General features: G+C 39.6%; 1 protein-coding gene across 1 annotated transcript in view; it reads right to left on the minus strand.

Moving 5' to 3' along the window:
• The window catches only part of slc6a4b (solute carrier family 6 member 4b), a 47,279-nt gene extending 34,491 nt beyond the window's left edge, over nt 1–12,788 (minus strand). The window contains exons 1-3 of the mRNA XM_057830804.1: nt 12,578–12,788; nt 11,292–11,426; nt 7,024–7,243 (exon numbers count right to left, since the gene is read on the minus strand). Coding sequence (XP_057686787.1) covers nt 7,024–7,243; nt 11,292–11,426; nt 12,578–12,770 — 548 coding nt within the window. The 5' untranslated portion in view covers nt 12,771–12,788. The remainder of the gene's footprint in view (nt 1–7,023; nt 7,244–11,291; nt 11,427–12,577) is intronic.
• Between the last annotated feature and the right edge of the window lie 2,426 nt (nt 12,789–15,214).

The raw sequence follows: 15,214 nt of genomic DNA on the forward strand, positions 1-15,214 counted from the left end.
AGATATCACATATTATAGAACTAGATGCAAATGATAGACACGGCTGCATTGGCAACATGTTTTAAGGACTACATGCGTTAGTAAACAGCGGCCATCTTAAAGCAGTAGACCTCTCAGGAAGGCTCTGTTGTAGAGATCCTTCCTAGGGAACCTACTTTTTTTTTTTTTTTTTTTTTTTAAATTATTATTATTATTATTTTTTTAAATCTAAAATGGTCCTAAATCGGCAAAATCTTGACTTAAATCTATCTTTAAATGATGAAACAGTTTTAAAACTTACACTTGTTGAAAGTAGACAGAAGGGAACTAATGCAATAGCGGAGCAATTTTAACAACTTTAACGGTTGATTCACAACTTTAAATGACTTCCACACATAGCAAAGGTTAAAAAAAAAGAATTAAACCTGCTAATGTTATCATAAATAAATAATAAATAATGCTTTACCACTGGTATAACTGGGGGAATAAAAACATGGCATTTTAGACGGACAGGTCTATAATCATTACTTTAACCTTATACACAGCAAAGTCATTCACTTATGCCTGTGCTTCCACATTTTTTTATTCCTCATGACTGTCTATATCTTTTTTGAAGGGCAGATTTTTCTTGAGGAAGATCAACTGATCCACATGATCATGTTTAAGTAGACTGCGTTTTGTGGAAACATTATGCAACCCGTTCCACCATTGTATAATTATTTTTCAGGGTTAAAAACTCACGATCTCTGTACCGCTTCACACAAATTCTGTCCCATGCGAACAGATCTGGCTGCCTTTGCCACTTCAAAGTCCGACTTTTGTTTTCCTGGGTGCGTTAAAAATCAATCGCTTCACGTCGCTGGCGTGGTGCGCAAACTGTCCATTGTTTTAGCATGTTGCTTCGTTGCCACTACTAGTTTCGTTTTGGGCTGTGAAGAAAACGCGACGGAGCGGGCGTTACAGTGGTTTTGTTAGCTTTCGCGTTGTTATGACACGCCCGTGACGATCGGGTAATGACGGCAACTACCAGCGGTTCTGCCTAAATGAATGGGAAGTTAAGGCAACCACGACAGCGGTCACCATCTAAGTGCGCTGCGTGGTGAATGACTCAAGCGCAGCTTGTGAGGTAAAAGCTAAATTATTATCATATTAAGCAATGCATTGAACTAGGCATTAGAAGCCGATTCTTGTGCTCACGATAGCCAAATTCTATCTCTACTATCGGTTCATTAAATATTTAATGGCTAATTACTGTCGAATGGTAACTTTACTATCGATACATCTGTATCCCTCACCTGTAAAACCGGATATCCGGTCGTATCGGTTTATCATTCTCAAGCTTATTAGAAACTACGTACATTCCTAAATGTCCAAATTGAGTACTGCTTGTCATTTTTCCTCCAAAATGTCATGTGACTCACTACAGGAATGCTGTCAGCATTGCGGCAGAGATTGAAGAGGTGGGGGGGTCAGCCTGTTAGTGCTCAGACCATACGCCACACTCTACATCAAATTGGTGTGCATGGCTGTCACCCCAGGAGGAAGCCTCTTATGAAGACGGTACACAAGAAACCCCGCAAACAGTTTGCTGAAGACACGTCAATGAAGCACATGGATTACTGGAACCATGCCCTATGGTCTGATGAGACGGGCTGGCTTTCTTCTGTACTGTCTTCAGAAGAGGCTTCCTCCTGGGGTGACAGCCATGCCATTTTCGACCAAATCAAGTAATTTACACAACGAAAATTCCAGGACATAAAAGGGCATAAAAGCTGTCTACAGAATTTGGTAAAAATACACGGCTCCCCCAAAATTCGCCAATAACTGTCCCATTCATTTCTAATGGGATGCCAATGACAGCCATGTACGTCCAAATTTCCCATTCCTTTTCAATGGCAGGAAAAGATTGTCATGCCTTGTGCTGAATTTTGTTAGGATTTTGCCCCAGTGTTTCTTGTCCGTGTGATTACCCGTGTGAGACCGATCTTTTGCGGTTGCTGCACCCAGGTTATGGAATAGTCTTCCCCCAGAAATCCGCACCACTACAAATTTGGGCCTTTTTAAATCTCGTTTAAAGACACACCTTTTTAGACTCGCCTTTCCCCAAGATTAGTTTAGCCTGGTTTTACTTCTTTAGGGTTTTTAATGTTTTCGGATTTTATCTGTTTTATTGTTTTGTTTGGTGTCTGACTAATCGTGATGCGATGGTTCGTTTTTTTTTTTTTCTTTTCTTTTCTTCCTAATGTCATTTTATAACACTTTCCTGCCTTTTATTTACTATGTGCCATGTTTCTCTTTGTTGTAAAGCACTTTGGGGACCTTTCGGGTTTTGTAAAGGGCTATATAAATAAATTTGATTTGATTTGATTTGATTTGATTACCCATTGATTTCACCTGTTGTTGCCTGCCCCTTTTGTCTTGACCAATCCGCTCCCTCTTGTATCAACCACCTGTGTCTCGTTGTCTTGTTACCCCTATTCTGTGTATTTAAGCTCCCTGCTCCCTGTTCACTCATTGTTGTGTCATTGTCGATGTCTTTCCCATTATTTTCGATATTTACAACTAAGCCTTTGTGTTCCTAGATTCCCTGTTTAAGTACGTTTTGATGCCTTTTGTTTGATATCCCTGGCCTTGGTTTGTACTTTGTGTTTTTGGTAATTACAGTGGGGTAAATAATTATTTAGTCAACCACTAATTGTGCAAGTTCTCCCACTTGAAAATATTAGAGAGGCCTGTAATTGTCAACATGGGTAAACCTCAACCATGAGAGACCGAATGTGAAACCCCCCCTCAGAAAATCACATTGTTTGATTTTTAAATAATTTATTTGCAAATCATGGTGGAAAATAAGTAATTGGTCAATACCAAAAGTTCATCTCAATACTTCGTTATATACACTTTGTTAGCAATAACGGGGGCCAAACGTTTTCTGTAACTCTTCACAAGCTTTTCACACACTGTTGTTGGTATTTTGGCCCATTCCTCAATGCAAATCTCCTCTAGAGCAGTGATGTTTTGGGGCTGTCATTGGGCAAGACGGACTTTCAACTCCCTCCACAGATTTTCTATGGGGTTGGGATCTGGAGACTGGCTAGGCCACTCCAGGACCTTGAAATGATTCTTACGAAGCCACTCCTTTATTGCCCTGGCTGTGTGTTTGGGATCATTGTTATGCTGAAAGACCCAGCCACGTCTCATCTTCAATGCCCTTGCTGATGAAAGGAGATTTTCACTCAAAATCTCTCGATACGTGGCCCCATTCATTCTTTCCTTTACACAGATCAGTCGTCCTGGTCCCTTTGCAGAAAAACAGCCCCAAAGCATATGTTTCCACTCCCATGCTTCACAGTGGGTATGGTGTTCTTCGGATCCAATTCAGTATTCTTTCTCCTCCAAACACGAGAACCTGTGTTTCTACCAAAAAGTTCTATTTTGGTTTCATCTGACCATAACGCATTCTCCCAGTCCTCTTCTGGATCATCCAAATGCTCTCTAGCGAACCGCAGACAGGCATGGACGTGTACTGGCTTCAGCAAGGGGACACGTCTGGCAGTGCAGGATTTGAGTCCCTGGCGGCGCATTGTGTTACTGATAGTTGCCTTTGTTACTGTGGTCCCAGCTCTCTGTAGGTCATTCACTAGGTCCCCCCGTGTGATTCTGGGATTTTTGCTCTTCTTGTTATCATTTTGACGCCACGGGGTGAGATCTTGGATGGAGCCCCAGATCGAGGGAGATTATCAGTGGTCTTGTATTTCTTCCATTTTCTAATTATCGCTCCCACAGTTGATTTCTTTACACCAAGCGTTTTACCTATTGCAGATTCAGTCTTCCCAGCCTGGTGCAGGTCTACAATTTTTTTCTCTGGTGTCCTTCGACAGCTCTTTGGTCTTGGCCATAGTGGCGTTTGGAGTGTGACTGACTGAGGTTGTGGACAGGTGTCTTTTATACTGATAATGAGTTAAAACAGGTGCCATTAATACAGGTAACGAGTGGAGCCTCGTTAGAAGAAGTTAGACCTCTTTGACAGCCAGAAAAACAGAAAATCCACATTGTTTGATTTTTAAAGAATTATATTTGCAAATAATGGTGGAAAAAAGGTATTTAGTCAATACCAAAAGTTCATCTCAGTACTTTGTTATGTACCCTATGTTGGCAATAACGGAGGCCAAACGTTTTCTGTAACTCTTTACAAGCATTTCACACACTGTTGCTGGTATTTTGGCCCATTCCTCCATGCAGATCTCCTCTAGAGCATTGATGTTTTGGGGCTGTCGTTGGGCAACACGAACTTTCAACTCCCTCTACAGATTTTCTATGAGATTGAGATCTGGAGACTGGCTAGGCCACTCCAGGACCTTGAAATGCTTCTTATGAAGACACTCCTTTGTTCCTCTGGCTGTGTGTTTGGGATCATTATCATGCTGAAAGACCCAGCCACGTCTCATCTTCAATGTCCTTGCTGATGGAAGGAGATTTTCACTCAAAATCTCTCGATACATGGCCCCCATTCATTCTTTCCTTTACACAGATCAGCCGTCCTGGTCCCTTTGCAGAAAAACAGCCCCAAAGCATATGTTTCCACCCCCATGCTTCACAGTGGGTATTGTGTTCTTTGGATGCAATTCAGTATTCTTTCTCCTCCAAACACGAGAACTTGTGTTTCTACCAAAAAGTTATATTTTGGTTTCATCTGACCATAACACATTCTCCCAGTCCTCTTCTGGATCATCCAAATGCTCTCTAGCGAACCGCAGACGGGCCTGGACGTGTACTGGCTTCAGCAGGGGGACACGTCTGGCAGTGCAGGATTTGAGTCCCTGGTAGCGCATTGTGTTACTGATAGTAGCCTTTGTTACTGTGGTCCCAGCTCTCTGTAGGTCATTCACTAGGTCCCCCCGTGTGGTTTTGGGATTTTTTCTCACCGTTCTTGTTATCATTTTGACGCCACGGGGTGAGATCTTGCATGGAGCCCCAGATTGAGGGAGATTATCAATGGTCTTGTATGTCTTCCATTTTCTAATAATTGCTCCCACAGTTGATTTCTTTACACCTAGCGTTTTACCTATTGCAGATTCAGTCTTCCCAGCCCGGTGCAGGTCTACAATTTTGTCTCTGGTGTCTTTCGACAGCTCTTTGGGCTTGGCCATAGTGGAGTTTGGAGTGTGACTGACTGAGATTGTGGACAGGTGTCTTTTATACCGATAATGAGTTAAAACATGTGCCATTAATACAGGTAACGAGTGGAGCCTCGTTAGACCTCGTTAGAAGAAGTTAGACCTCTTTGACAGCCAGAAATCTTGCTTGTTTGTAGGTGACCAAATACTTATTTTCCACTCTAATTTGGAAATGAATTCTTTAAAAATCAAACATTGTGAATTTCTTTTTTTTTTTTAGGGCTATCAAAATTATCGCGTTAACGCGCGGTAATTAATTTTTTTAATTAATCACGTTAAAATATTTGACGCAATTAACGCACATGTCCCGCTCAGAAAGTATTCTGCCTTTTGGTAAGTTATACAGCAAGGCTTTTTGTGCTGGCCAACAGCGAACTCTTGTGGTCCCTTTGCGACATGGTTTATTGTTTTCTTGCTAGTTCATTATGGCTGCACGACGTCTCGGGCTGATAATGATGTGCTTATATGATCCTTGGACAAGATTTGTCCGAAAGTATGGTTGTTGTAAAGAATGTACATATTATGTTAGTAAGCGAAATGTTATATTTTTTGTATGAGACGCTTTTTGTTCATGTTTAGTGAACCTGTATAGCGTGCTAAGCTAACGTTGTTGCTAATGCAATGCTGTCTAGTTTTGGAAAAAGTAGACACTTCGGAGTGAGGACAGCATAGACAGATTTAAATGACAGTAGAGTGAAATGCCCACTACAATCCTTATGTACCGTATGTTGAATGTATATATCCATCTTGTGTCTTATCTTTCCATTCCAACAATTTATTTTACAGAATATATATATAATTTACAGAAAAATATGGCATATTTTATAGATGGTTTGAATTGCGATTAATTGCGATTAATTATGATTAATTAATTTTTAAGCTGTAATTAACTCGATTAAAAATTTTAATCGTTTGACAGCCCTATTTTTTTTTTTTTTTCCACATTCTTTCTCTCATGGTTGAGGTTTACCCATGTTGACAATTTCAGGCCTCTCTAATCTTTTCAAGTAGGAGAACTTTTGGGTGGTTGACTAAATACTTTTTTGCCCCACTGTATAATTAAACCATTTTTTATGTCACTGTCCCCCTGCCTTGCCTCACCTCCCCTTTTCTGTGCTTTTTGATCCACTTTGCCGCCAAACCTTCACAAATATAGGTTCTTGTGATTTTTGACCATTTACCATTACAGCCCATTGACATTTTGTGACTTGATATCAACAGGATGTGTGCTCCGAAATGTCCCCAAATCAACAAGATGTGACCTGATAGATCTGTATCCACCACAGCAAAGCCCCGTCGTAATTTCTCCAGTAATTGCAGTTTCTAATATGAGTATATTACTCTATTCACTCCATTTACACAATCTGCACATGGCTTCTTGATATGGTTATTTATGCACATAACTTTGGCTGTGATTGGCATGTGAGTTGACACTTCCACGAAGTATCTTGGGGAGATATGCTGCGTTCAAGTATGTCGGGAGATCTGAGCTCCCCAAGTTTGAAAATCATGTTGTAAACTGTGTTGTTAATAACAGCGTTATTAAAACGGCACTATTTTTTTCAGTCGTGACTCATGAGTAATCTAATTAATTACTTTTCCCATCTTTGCAATGCCGCTACCGTTACTGAGGATGCTTAGCAGGCAGGCATAGCACTTTCAGTTGTATTGTATTGTAGCCTACATGTGACAATAGATGGAAATTGTTTGTTTATATGGTGTCACATCACATTACGGTCTGTTAAATTTAAGTGTCCATCTCAAATTAAATAATTTTATCAAATTTACACTGTCATTGCTTGCAAAGTGTTAAAAGTACTGCGTATGTTGTTGTGACAAGCCGGTGGCAGCTGCTTAATTAGATACTTACGTATAAAATTCCTCTGCTGGAGATCGGGAAGAATTCGTCCAGGTGACGTTGTCCATGCCAAAATAATTAGTGCAATTGTCGGTGTTCCACGCATTGTCACAGTTTGTCCATGGCAAGATGGTGGAGAAGGAGGAGTAGAAGTAAAAGAGGGCCCATGCGATGATGGTGTTGTAGTAGAAGGACACATACAGAGCAATGACGCAAATGGCATATCCAATACCTTAAACATAAAAGAAAGCAGTCCTTAGTATTACAGTGAGTGTATACACCATATCTTTTTAAAAATAGATGTTCTAATAATATTTGAATTTCATTATTTGCCGAATAATGAGGACAAATTTATTTCAACCATTTCATTGGATTACAAATCATTACTTAGTGAATCTAATCTAATACAGTGATCCCTCATTTTTCCGTGGCCTACGGTGTTCAAACGTCCATCTAGTCTGATCAATATGTAAATTTAGGAGATTAAATTAATCCAATTTCCTTCACAAAAGTCCGCTGTCTTAAATGTTACGAGTGCTAACGTCCAGTGGGGCAAATAAGTATTTAGTCAACCACTAATTGTGCTAGTTCTCCCACTTGAAAATATTAGAGAGGCCTATAATTGTCAACATGGGTAAACCACAACCATGAGAGACAGAATGTGGAAAAAAAAACAAAATCACATTGTTTGATTTTCTAAAGAATTTATTTGCAAATCATGGTGGAAAATAAGTATTTGGTCTATATCAAAAGTTCATATAAATACTTTGCTATGTACCTTTTGTTGGCAATAACGGAGGCCAAACGTTTTCTGTAACTCTTCACAAGCTTTTCACACACTGTTGCTGGTATTTTGGCCCATTCCTCCATGCAGATCTCCTCTAGACCAGTGATGTTTTGGGGCTGTCGTTGGGCAACACGGACTTTCAACTCCCTCCTCACCCCTTGGCATCAAAATGATAACAAGAACGGTGAGCAAAAATCCCAGAACCACACGGGGGCACCTAGTGAATGACCTAAAGAGAGCTAGGACCACAGTAACAAAGGCTACTATCAGTAACACAATGCGCCGCCAGGGACTCAAATCCTGCACTGCCAGATGTGTCCCCCTGCTGAAGAAAGTACACATCCAGGCTCGTCTGCGGCTTGCTAGAGAGCATTTGGATGATCCAGAAGAGGACTGGGAGAATGTGTTATGGTCAGACGAAACCAAAATAGAACTTTTTGGTAGAAACACAGGCTCTCGTATTTGGAGGAGAAAGAATACTGAATTGCACCATACCCACTGTGAAGCATGAGGGTGGAAACATCATGCTTTAGGGATGTTTTTCTGCAAAGGGACCCGGACGACTGATCTGTGTAAAGGAAAGAATGAATGGGGCCATGTATTGAGAGATTTTGAGTGAAAATCTCCTTCCATCAGCAAGGGCATCGAAGATGAGACATGGCTGGGTCTTTCAGCATGACAATGATCCCAAACACACAGCCAGGGCAACAAAGGAGTGGCTTTGTAAGAAGCATTTCAAGGTCATGGAGTGGCCTAGCCAGTCTACAGGTCTCAACCCCATAGAAAATCTGTGGAGGGAGTTGAATTGCTCTAGAGGAGATCTGCATGGAGGAAGTGGGCCAAAATACCAGCAACAGTGTGTGAAAAGCTTGTGAAGAGTTACAGAAAACGTCTGGCCTCCATTATTGCCAACAAAGGGTACATAACAAAGTATTGAGATGAACTTTTGGTATAGACCAAATACTTATTTTTCACCATGATTTGCAAATAAATTCTTTAAAAATCAAACAATGGGATTTTCTGTTTTTTTTCCCACATTCTGTCTCTCATGGTTGAGGTTTAACCATGTTGACAATTACATGCCTCTCTAATATTTTCAGGTGGGAGAACTTGCATCATTAGTGGTTGACTAAATACTTATTTCACTCACACGTAACTCCACAAACTGTAGCTCTAAACTTAATTACAAATACATAAACAAACATATATTAGCGGAAGCAACTTACAACCTTGTGTGGGCCAAACCAGAGCGCACCTATCCTTTATCCATGTAATACATCTGTATGGAAGCATTATTGAATGACAGTCTGGCCAGACCCAACGCTGCCACCAGAGGGCAGTGTATCTTCCACCATTCAACAAAATACAGTACTTCTGGACTTTTTGAACAGCTGTTTTGAATTTTTAAAAGGTAAATTCCGATTCACACGGAAATTCAGGTTACGTCGCCAGCGTAGGAACGATAAGTAACCCGGGGACTACCTTTAATTATGATATACATTCATTCCTTCCTCCTGGGGTGACAGCCATGCACAATTTGATGTAAAGTGCGGCATATGGTCTGAGCCCAAACAGACTGAACCCCCCACCTCTTCAATCTCTGCAGCAATGCTGACAGCACTCCTGTAACGAGTCACATGACATTTTGGAGAGAAAATGACAAGCAGTACTCAATTTGGACATTTAGGGATGTAAGTAGTTTCTAAGGGGTTTACTCACTTTTGTTGCCAGGGGTTTAGATATTAGTGGCTATATTTTGAGCTGTTTTGAGGGGAAAATACATGAACTCTATTAACCCTTTAACACCTAAGCCTATTTTGGCCGAATTTGCATGCATTTGATGTTGCCTTTATATTTCAAAGAAAAAATTGTTCACAATGGCCAAGTTGGGTCCCTTTTTTCAGGACACCTTGAACTTCATGTCCAAACTGTTGTTTTCTTGACTGACCAATTATAATCCACATTTTGGACCAGAAAAGACAAAAAAATCCCAAAATATTTTTTCAAAATTTGTAATGTTGGTGTCCCATTGACAACCAAACATGCTTGACCAACCGTTTTGAAGCTTGATAATATTTATTCAACTTGTTAGGATAAACATTCAATAGAAAAAAATAAGATTGAATAGTTTTATGTTTGACAATTCAACACAAACCGCGGGTATGGTCATAGGTGTTTTTGGCCTTTACACATACTATGGTCAAAACAGTTTATATACAGTGCAAAATAGTGAGAAAAAAAATTATATATATCATCTAACACAAAAAGGGTTTGGAGGATATCTCTTTGTGAAGTTAGGTGTTGTACCCATCACCTTATCAAAAGTATATACCTACATGCAATCAAGCTTCTCGAACACAGATCTACATAAAAATTGAAAAGATTATAGTAAAGAAAAAAATATACAGTATAACATTGAAAAAAAGTATTTTCAAAAATATTGACAAGTAGTTCAGTTCAATTCAATTTTTTCTGGCATGCGACCCAATAGTTTTTTTTTTTTTTTTTTTTTTTTTTTTTGCGCACTTAATAAAGCTTCTGCTTGAACAGGTCACGGAGCTGCGTCACACACAACGTCACACAGCCTACTCTTTCGCCGTTTCCGCGCAGCTGTCACTTCTACTTGCCGAGACGCCGACTCATCCCAGGAAAACGACAAATACGGCTCATCTTCATCCTTGAGTTAATGAAATAATGCATTAGTATGCGCTAAATTTAGTTTTAGATTCATTCTGCACGTTTCAAAGTCGCTCGCTCATTTCAACCGGCCGTTGCTTGTTTCGCATGCCTCCTTTTCCTTAGTTGGCGCCTCGCTCGGAAATTTATTAAAAATGTTCACATTCGGTTCGTCCTTCTTGACATCACAACGGCTCTTGGGATATGTAGTCTTTTGTGCTGCTTTCGGTTTTGAAAAAGGACAAGAAATGATAGAAATATGGAGATAGATACATGGTAGATGCAGCGTTTTAATACATATTTATGAGTGCAATAAAACTATAAAACTCAAATGACATTATCTCCCGTTTTTCTTGGTTGATTGACTTCAAATAAAAACTGGTGTGGACATCAACCTCCGCACTTTCAAATGAGACCAACCAGCGGCACGTGGGTGACGTAATTACAGCGTGAAGAAGCTTCAAAGACGATATGCGTTCGGTGTTAAAGGGTTAAATAAGCTGCACACAGACTACTTTTCATTGTGTCAAATTGTTATTTTGTCAGAGTTGTCCCATGAAAAGATATACTTAAATATCTGCAAAATTTCAAGGGGTGTAGTCACTTTTGTGATACACCGTATATATAAAAAACAGAAAACGATGATTCGTACATGTATACATGCAAATATCTTAACATTTTTCAATAAAATACTGTATATACAGCATATTTGTTTTAAATTGAAAAAATCCGCGATGGACTGAGGGTGCGAAGTTTGAAGCGCGATATAGCGAGGGATCACTGTATTGCACTTTTCACATTGGTGCTTGTGGGTTACCTTTGAAAATGGGACAGATGTGTTTCCATATCGATATGGCTCCAGTTCTGTGGAACTGTCCGAGAGCCAGTTCCATATAAAAGAGTGGCACCCCGCCAAAGATGGCCATCAGAATATAAGGGATAAGGAAAGCTCCTGCACTCTCACACATACACAAATGCACACAAGCCAACATTAAAATGAAAAATCCTGCAAATGACTTTCTTTGAAGAGAAGTGTTAAGACGTTTTTTCTTAAACTCCACAAGAAAAGTGAGGATGTCTAAGAGGCGTAAATCAAAATTTTGCATTATGATTGTCCATGGTTATATGAGGTTTAATGTATAGATGGAATTTACAATAATGTCGGTAACACTTTTTAATAACTATCCGTTTTACTAGTTAATAGATCATTAGTAAACTTGATAAATGATTAATTGTTGAATTGTGAAGTATTTTTTAACAGTTTGTTAAGCATTTACAGAATCTTCCAATATGGTTGACCCCATTCTAAATGCCCATGCTAGTTGATGGATCTTAATAAAAGCACATACACTTTATGTTGAAGGTCATAAGTTTTATTTGTTAAATATACAAAGAAAAGTACAAATATTTGTTGGTTCTATGGCAAATTTTCATAAATGTGCAACATGAGCGCTGCCTGCAAAATGCCTTATCAAAATGCCTTTTCTTTTGAAGTGAACGGCATTTCTTAACCTGAAAAGATAGAAATGCCAAACGGTACACATAAAAACTTGAAACGTTTCTACACAAACTGTGTTTCAGGTTAAGAACGCCCTGTAAATGCTTAACAAACTGTTAACAAATACTTAACAAATCAGCGATAAATCATTTATGAACAGTTTACTAATGATCTATTAACTAGTAAACCGATAGTTATTATAAAGTGTTACCATAATGTCTTATTTTATTGTATAAACAAACAATTTTGTGAGTCAACTAAACTGTACTGAATTGTTTACAAATCTTAATTGTAATTATACTTTAAGAATAGGCCTACATATAAATTGCCTTCAATTGTATGTATTTCACTCATAATATTTTAATCACGTTGAATTGTTCTAGCTGACTGGTAGGTTCCTTGTATTCTAAACTTCACGCAAAATAAGTGTATTAAAGTCCTTTTTTCTGAAATTATGGTTATTTTCCCCCACTTGCAATGAGCCATTTTCAGCACCATAGATAGCGTTTTACTTTAAAACTGTTTTCTGATTATTTTACTGACAAAAAAAAAATACATACATATACTTAACATCCGCTAATTGGAAAAAAAAAAAGTAATCTTACCGCCACCGTTCTGGTAACATATGTAAGGAAAGCGCCAAACATTTCCCAGGTCCACAGCAAAGCCCACGACAGACAAGAGAAAGTCCATCTTTTTGCTCCATTTATCCCTTGAGTCCGTCTGCATGATGATAGGTATGTTGGTGGGCGTGTATCCGGGCTTTGGGGACCCGTGATGGATCAGACTACCGGCCATGACCGCTGAGTTCTGTTGGGCCACCGACTGAAAAGTCAGCCAGAGAAGCCGCTCTGTGAGGGGAGGGACGGAGGTGGGGGCTTCTCCTGCAATGATGAGAGGGAGCAGTGGGCGGAACCTGTCGAGACACCTGGATTCCGATAAGAGAGAGACATCAGAGGTTCTTTGAAATTGCTATAAAATCATTTTATGTCGTTAATACTGAAGTTTAAAATCGACGCAAATCAGATTTAAAATTTTTAAAAATGTTTTATATTACAATTATGAGCATGAAAACATCCATTGGGATTGAGGACAGAGGGCAATAATCTATAAAATATATACTGTATGTTGTTAAGTCTGACGGTTTTTTTTAAACCACTTTTTTTTAATGCGGAATCCAAATCCAATCGCATATTTCCTCTACCTACTTGCTATATTGTTAATACCTGCTCAAAATTAGCCATGGGATATGTAGAAAAAAATAAATATATGGCGGAAAACACTCAGGTGACTTGAAGTTCTGCTCTGAGACCCCCCCCAATTTAGCCAAATTTCAAATTTGTCCGATATGCATGTGTGATACATCATTGAAAATTTTCTAGGGGAAGAACAATTTTGTTTTTTAAACAGCAAAACCCTATCTGGAGGTGAGAGCACGCGAGAGCAGACTTACAGATGCCATGACTTTGGGGCCGTTTACATGGTGACTCTCTGAGAATACGAACAATTTCAAATTTGCATTTGCATTTGCGTCTCCATTTGAACAACGTCGCAATTCCGCATGAAAACGATGTAGTATTCATGCCAGGCCCTAGGGGGCAGTGCAGATTTACTAGGCGACAGAGAATGATGCACTTTGACCCCACCAAGCTCCCTCAGCCCGGAGCCACTCGAAGCAATGTCATTATTCTTTTGTTCAAAACGGCACAAAAATGTAAACGTTCAACATATTTGTTGAGTTAATTATCGAGGGTTGATTGAATATTTGCTTGTGCTCATACATACCTAATACATACATAATACATATTGCCATATTTTTTCTTATTTGATATAACCAGTAAATGATTATTGCTTGCTATACTAGGTTGTAGTATAATGTTTAAGTGTTACAAAGAGTAAAGAGGGTCAGGATGACAACTGCCTTGCTTCATAGCCATCATTGCGTGACTAGACCTTCCGGGACATCTTCAGCACCTGGCGTCTGGACTTTCGTCTAGACCTTCGAGGACAATTTTCCATTCGAGGACATCTTCCATGGCTGCAGCATTGTATAACTGAAGTGTCTGGGTCATTCTGACCATTTTTTACCTGTGCCCTTGCTTACACACGTGTATTTAGTTAGTTCCACCTACATGCTCACACATAGCCGATCAAAATCACCTGGGTGTCTCCAGCTTGCTTTCCCCCTCCCTTTAGGGCGATACCCTTCTGTGTCAGGACAAACCCCTAATAAAAAAGAGAGCAAGGTTTTTTTTTTTTTAGATCAATTTTGGTGACTATACAGCGTAATCTAGCATTCCTCTGGCTTAGTCCCTCTTTGCTCTCCTTGGCCAAGAAAACTGAGTGTCTTCTCTCCTTATTTTTGGGTAATTTTACAAATGTCTACCTAAGGGTCTATTTTTGAACTTGACAATATTTAATTTAAAAATATTATTAAAACAGTAAATTAAAGCCGACGTTCCGCCATATTTGCTGTTTTTAATGTTTAGTAGCACCGCTGCGCACGCCCAATGTGACGTGTACGAGTACTGACGTTAACAGCGCTGTCTCGCACCGCAGGAGCCTTTTGATATGCATGCCGCGGAAGCCCTCCTCAACCCCCCCGCAATCGGATTCTTCCACTTTGGAGGCAGGATTCAGAATTTTTCGTCTTCGCCGACACCATATGCACGCGAGGCGAGTCCGCAACTCAGTCATTGCGTCTTTGTGTCGCAGAGTCGCCATGTAAACTGCCCCTTTAACGAGATAATATCAGGGGTGAAAGTGGGCGGGAACGGTCAGGAACGCAGTTCCGGTATAAGAGTCAGTGCCGGAACGCTGTTCCGGTATACAGTGCTTTGATTCCGAAAATATGACAACTGTCAAAACGCTATGTAAAAAAAAAAAAAAAAAAAAATACAAAGCTGCCACACATGCATTTCATCTCCAAGGAGAAAACACCGTTTCCACCGATACTTATTATTTATTTTATTCTACGGACGGCATGGAGGTTTCACCAGCTGCTGCAGTTATCTGAGTCTGATGATGACGAGTCACGTCAATGTGCGAATGCACGCAGCAAAGCAAAATGCCTGGACTAATTTATCCATTCAATTGGCTGACATACTGACATGTGATCACCAGAGATAGCTCTGATTGGTTCAAATGTGCATGTGTTCTGAAAAAGCAAAAAAAAAGGGCAATACAACAGAAAATTGATCAAATCTTTAAGAGCAAGGAAAGAGTTAAGGTGGCTTATTTAT

The sequence above is a fragment of the Corythoichthys intestinalis genome, chromosome 3 (assembly GCF_030265065.1).
Source record: "Corythoichthys intestinalis isolate RoL2023-P3 chromosome 3, ASM3026506v1, whole genome shotgun sequence".
Lineage (NCBI taxonomy): Eukaryota > Metazoa > Chordata > Actinopteri > Syngnathiformes > Syngnathidae > Corythoichthys > Corythoichthys intestinalis.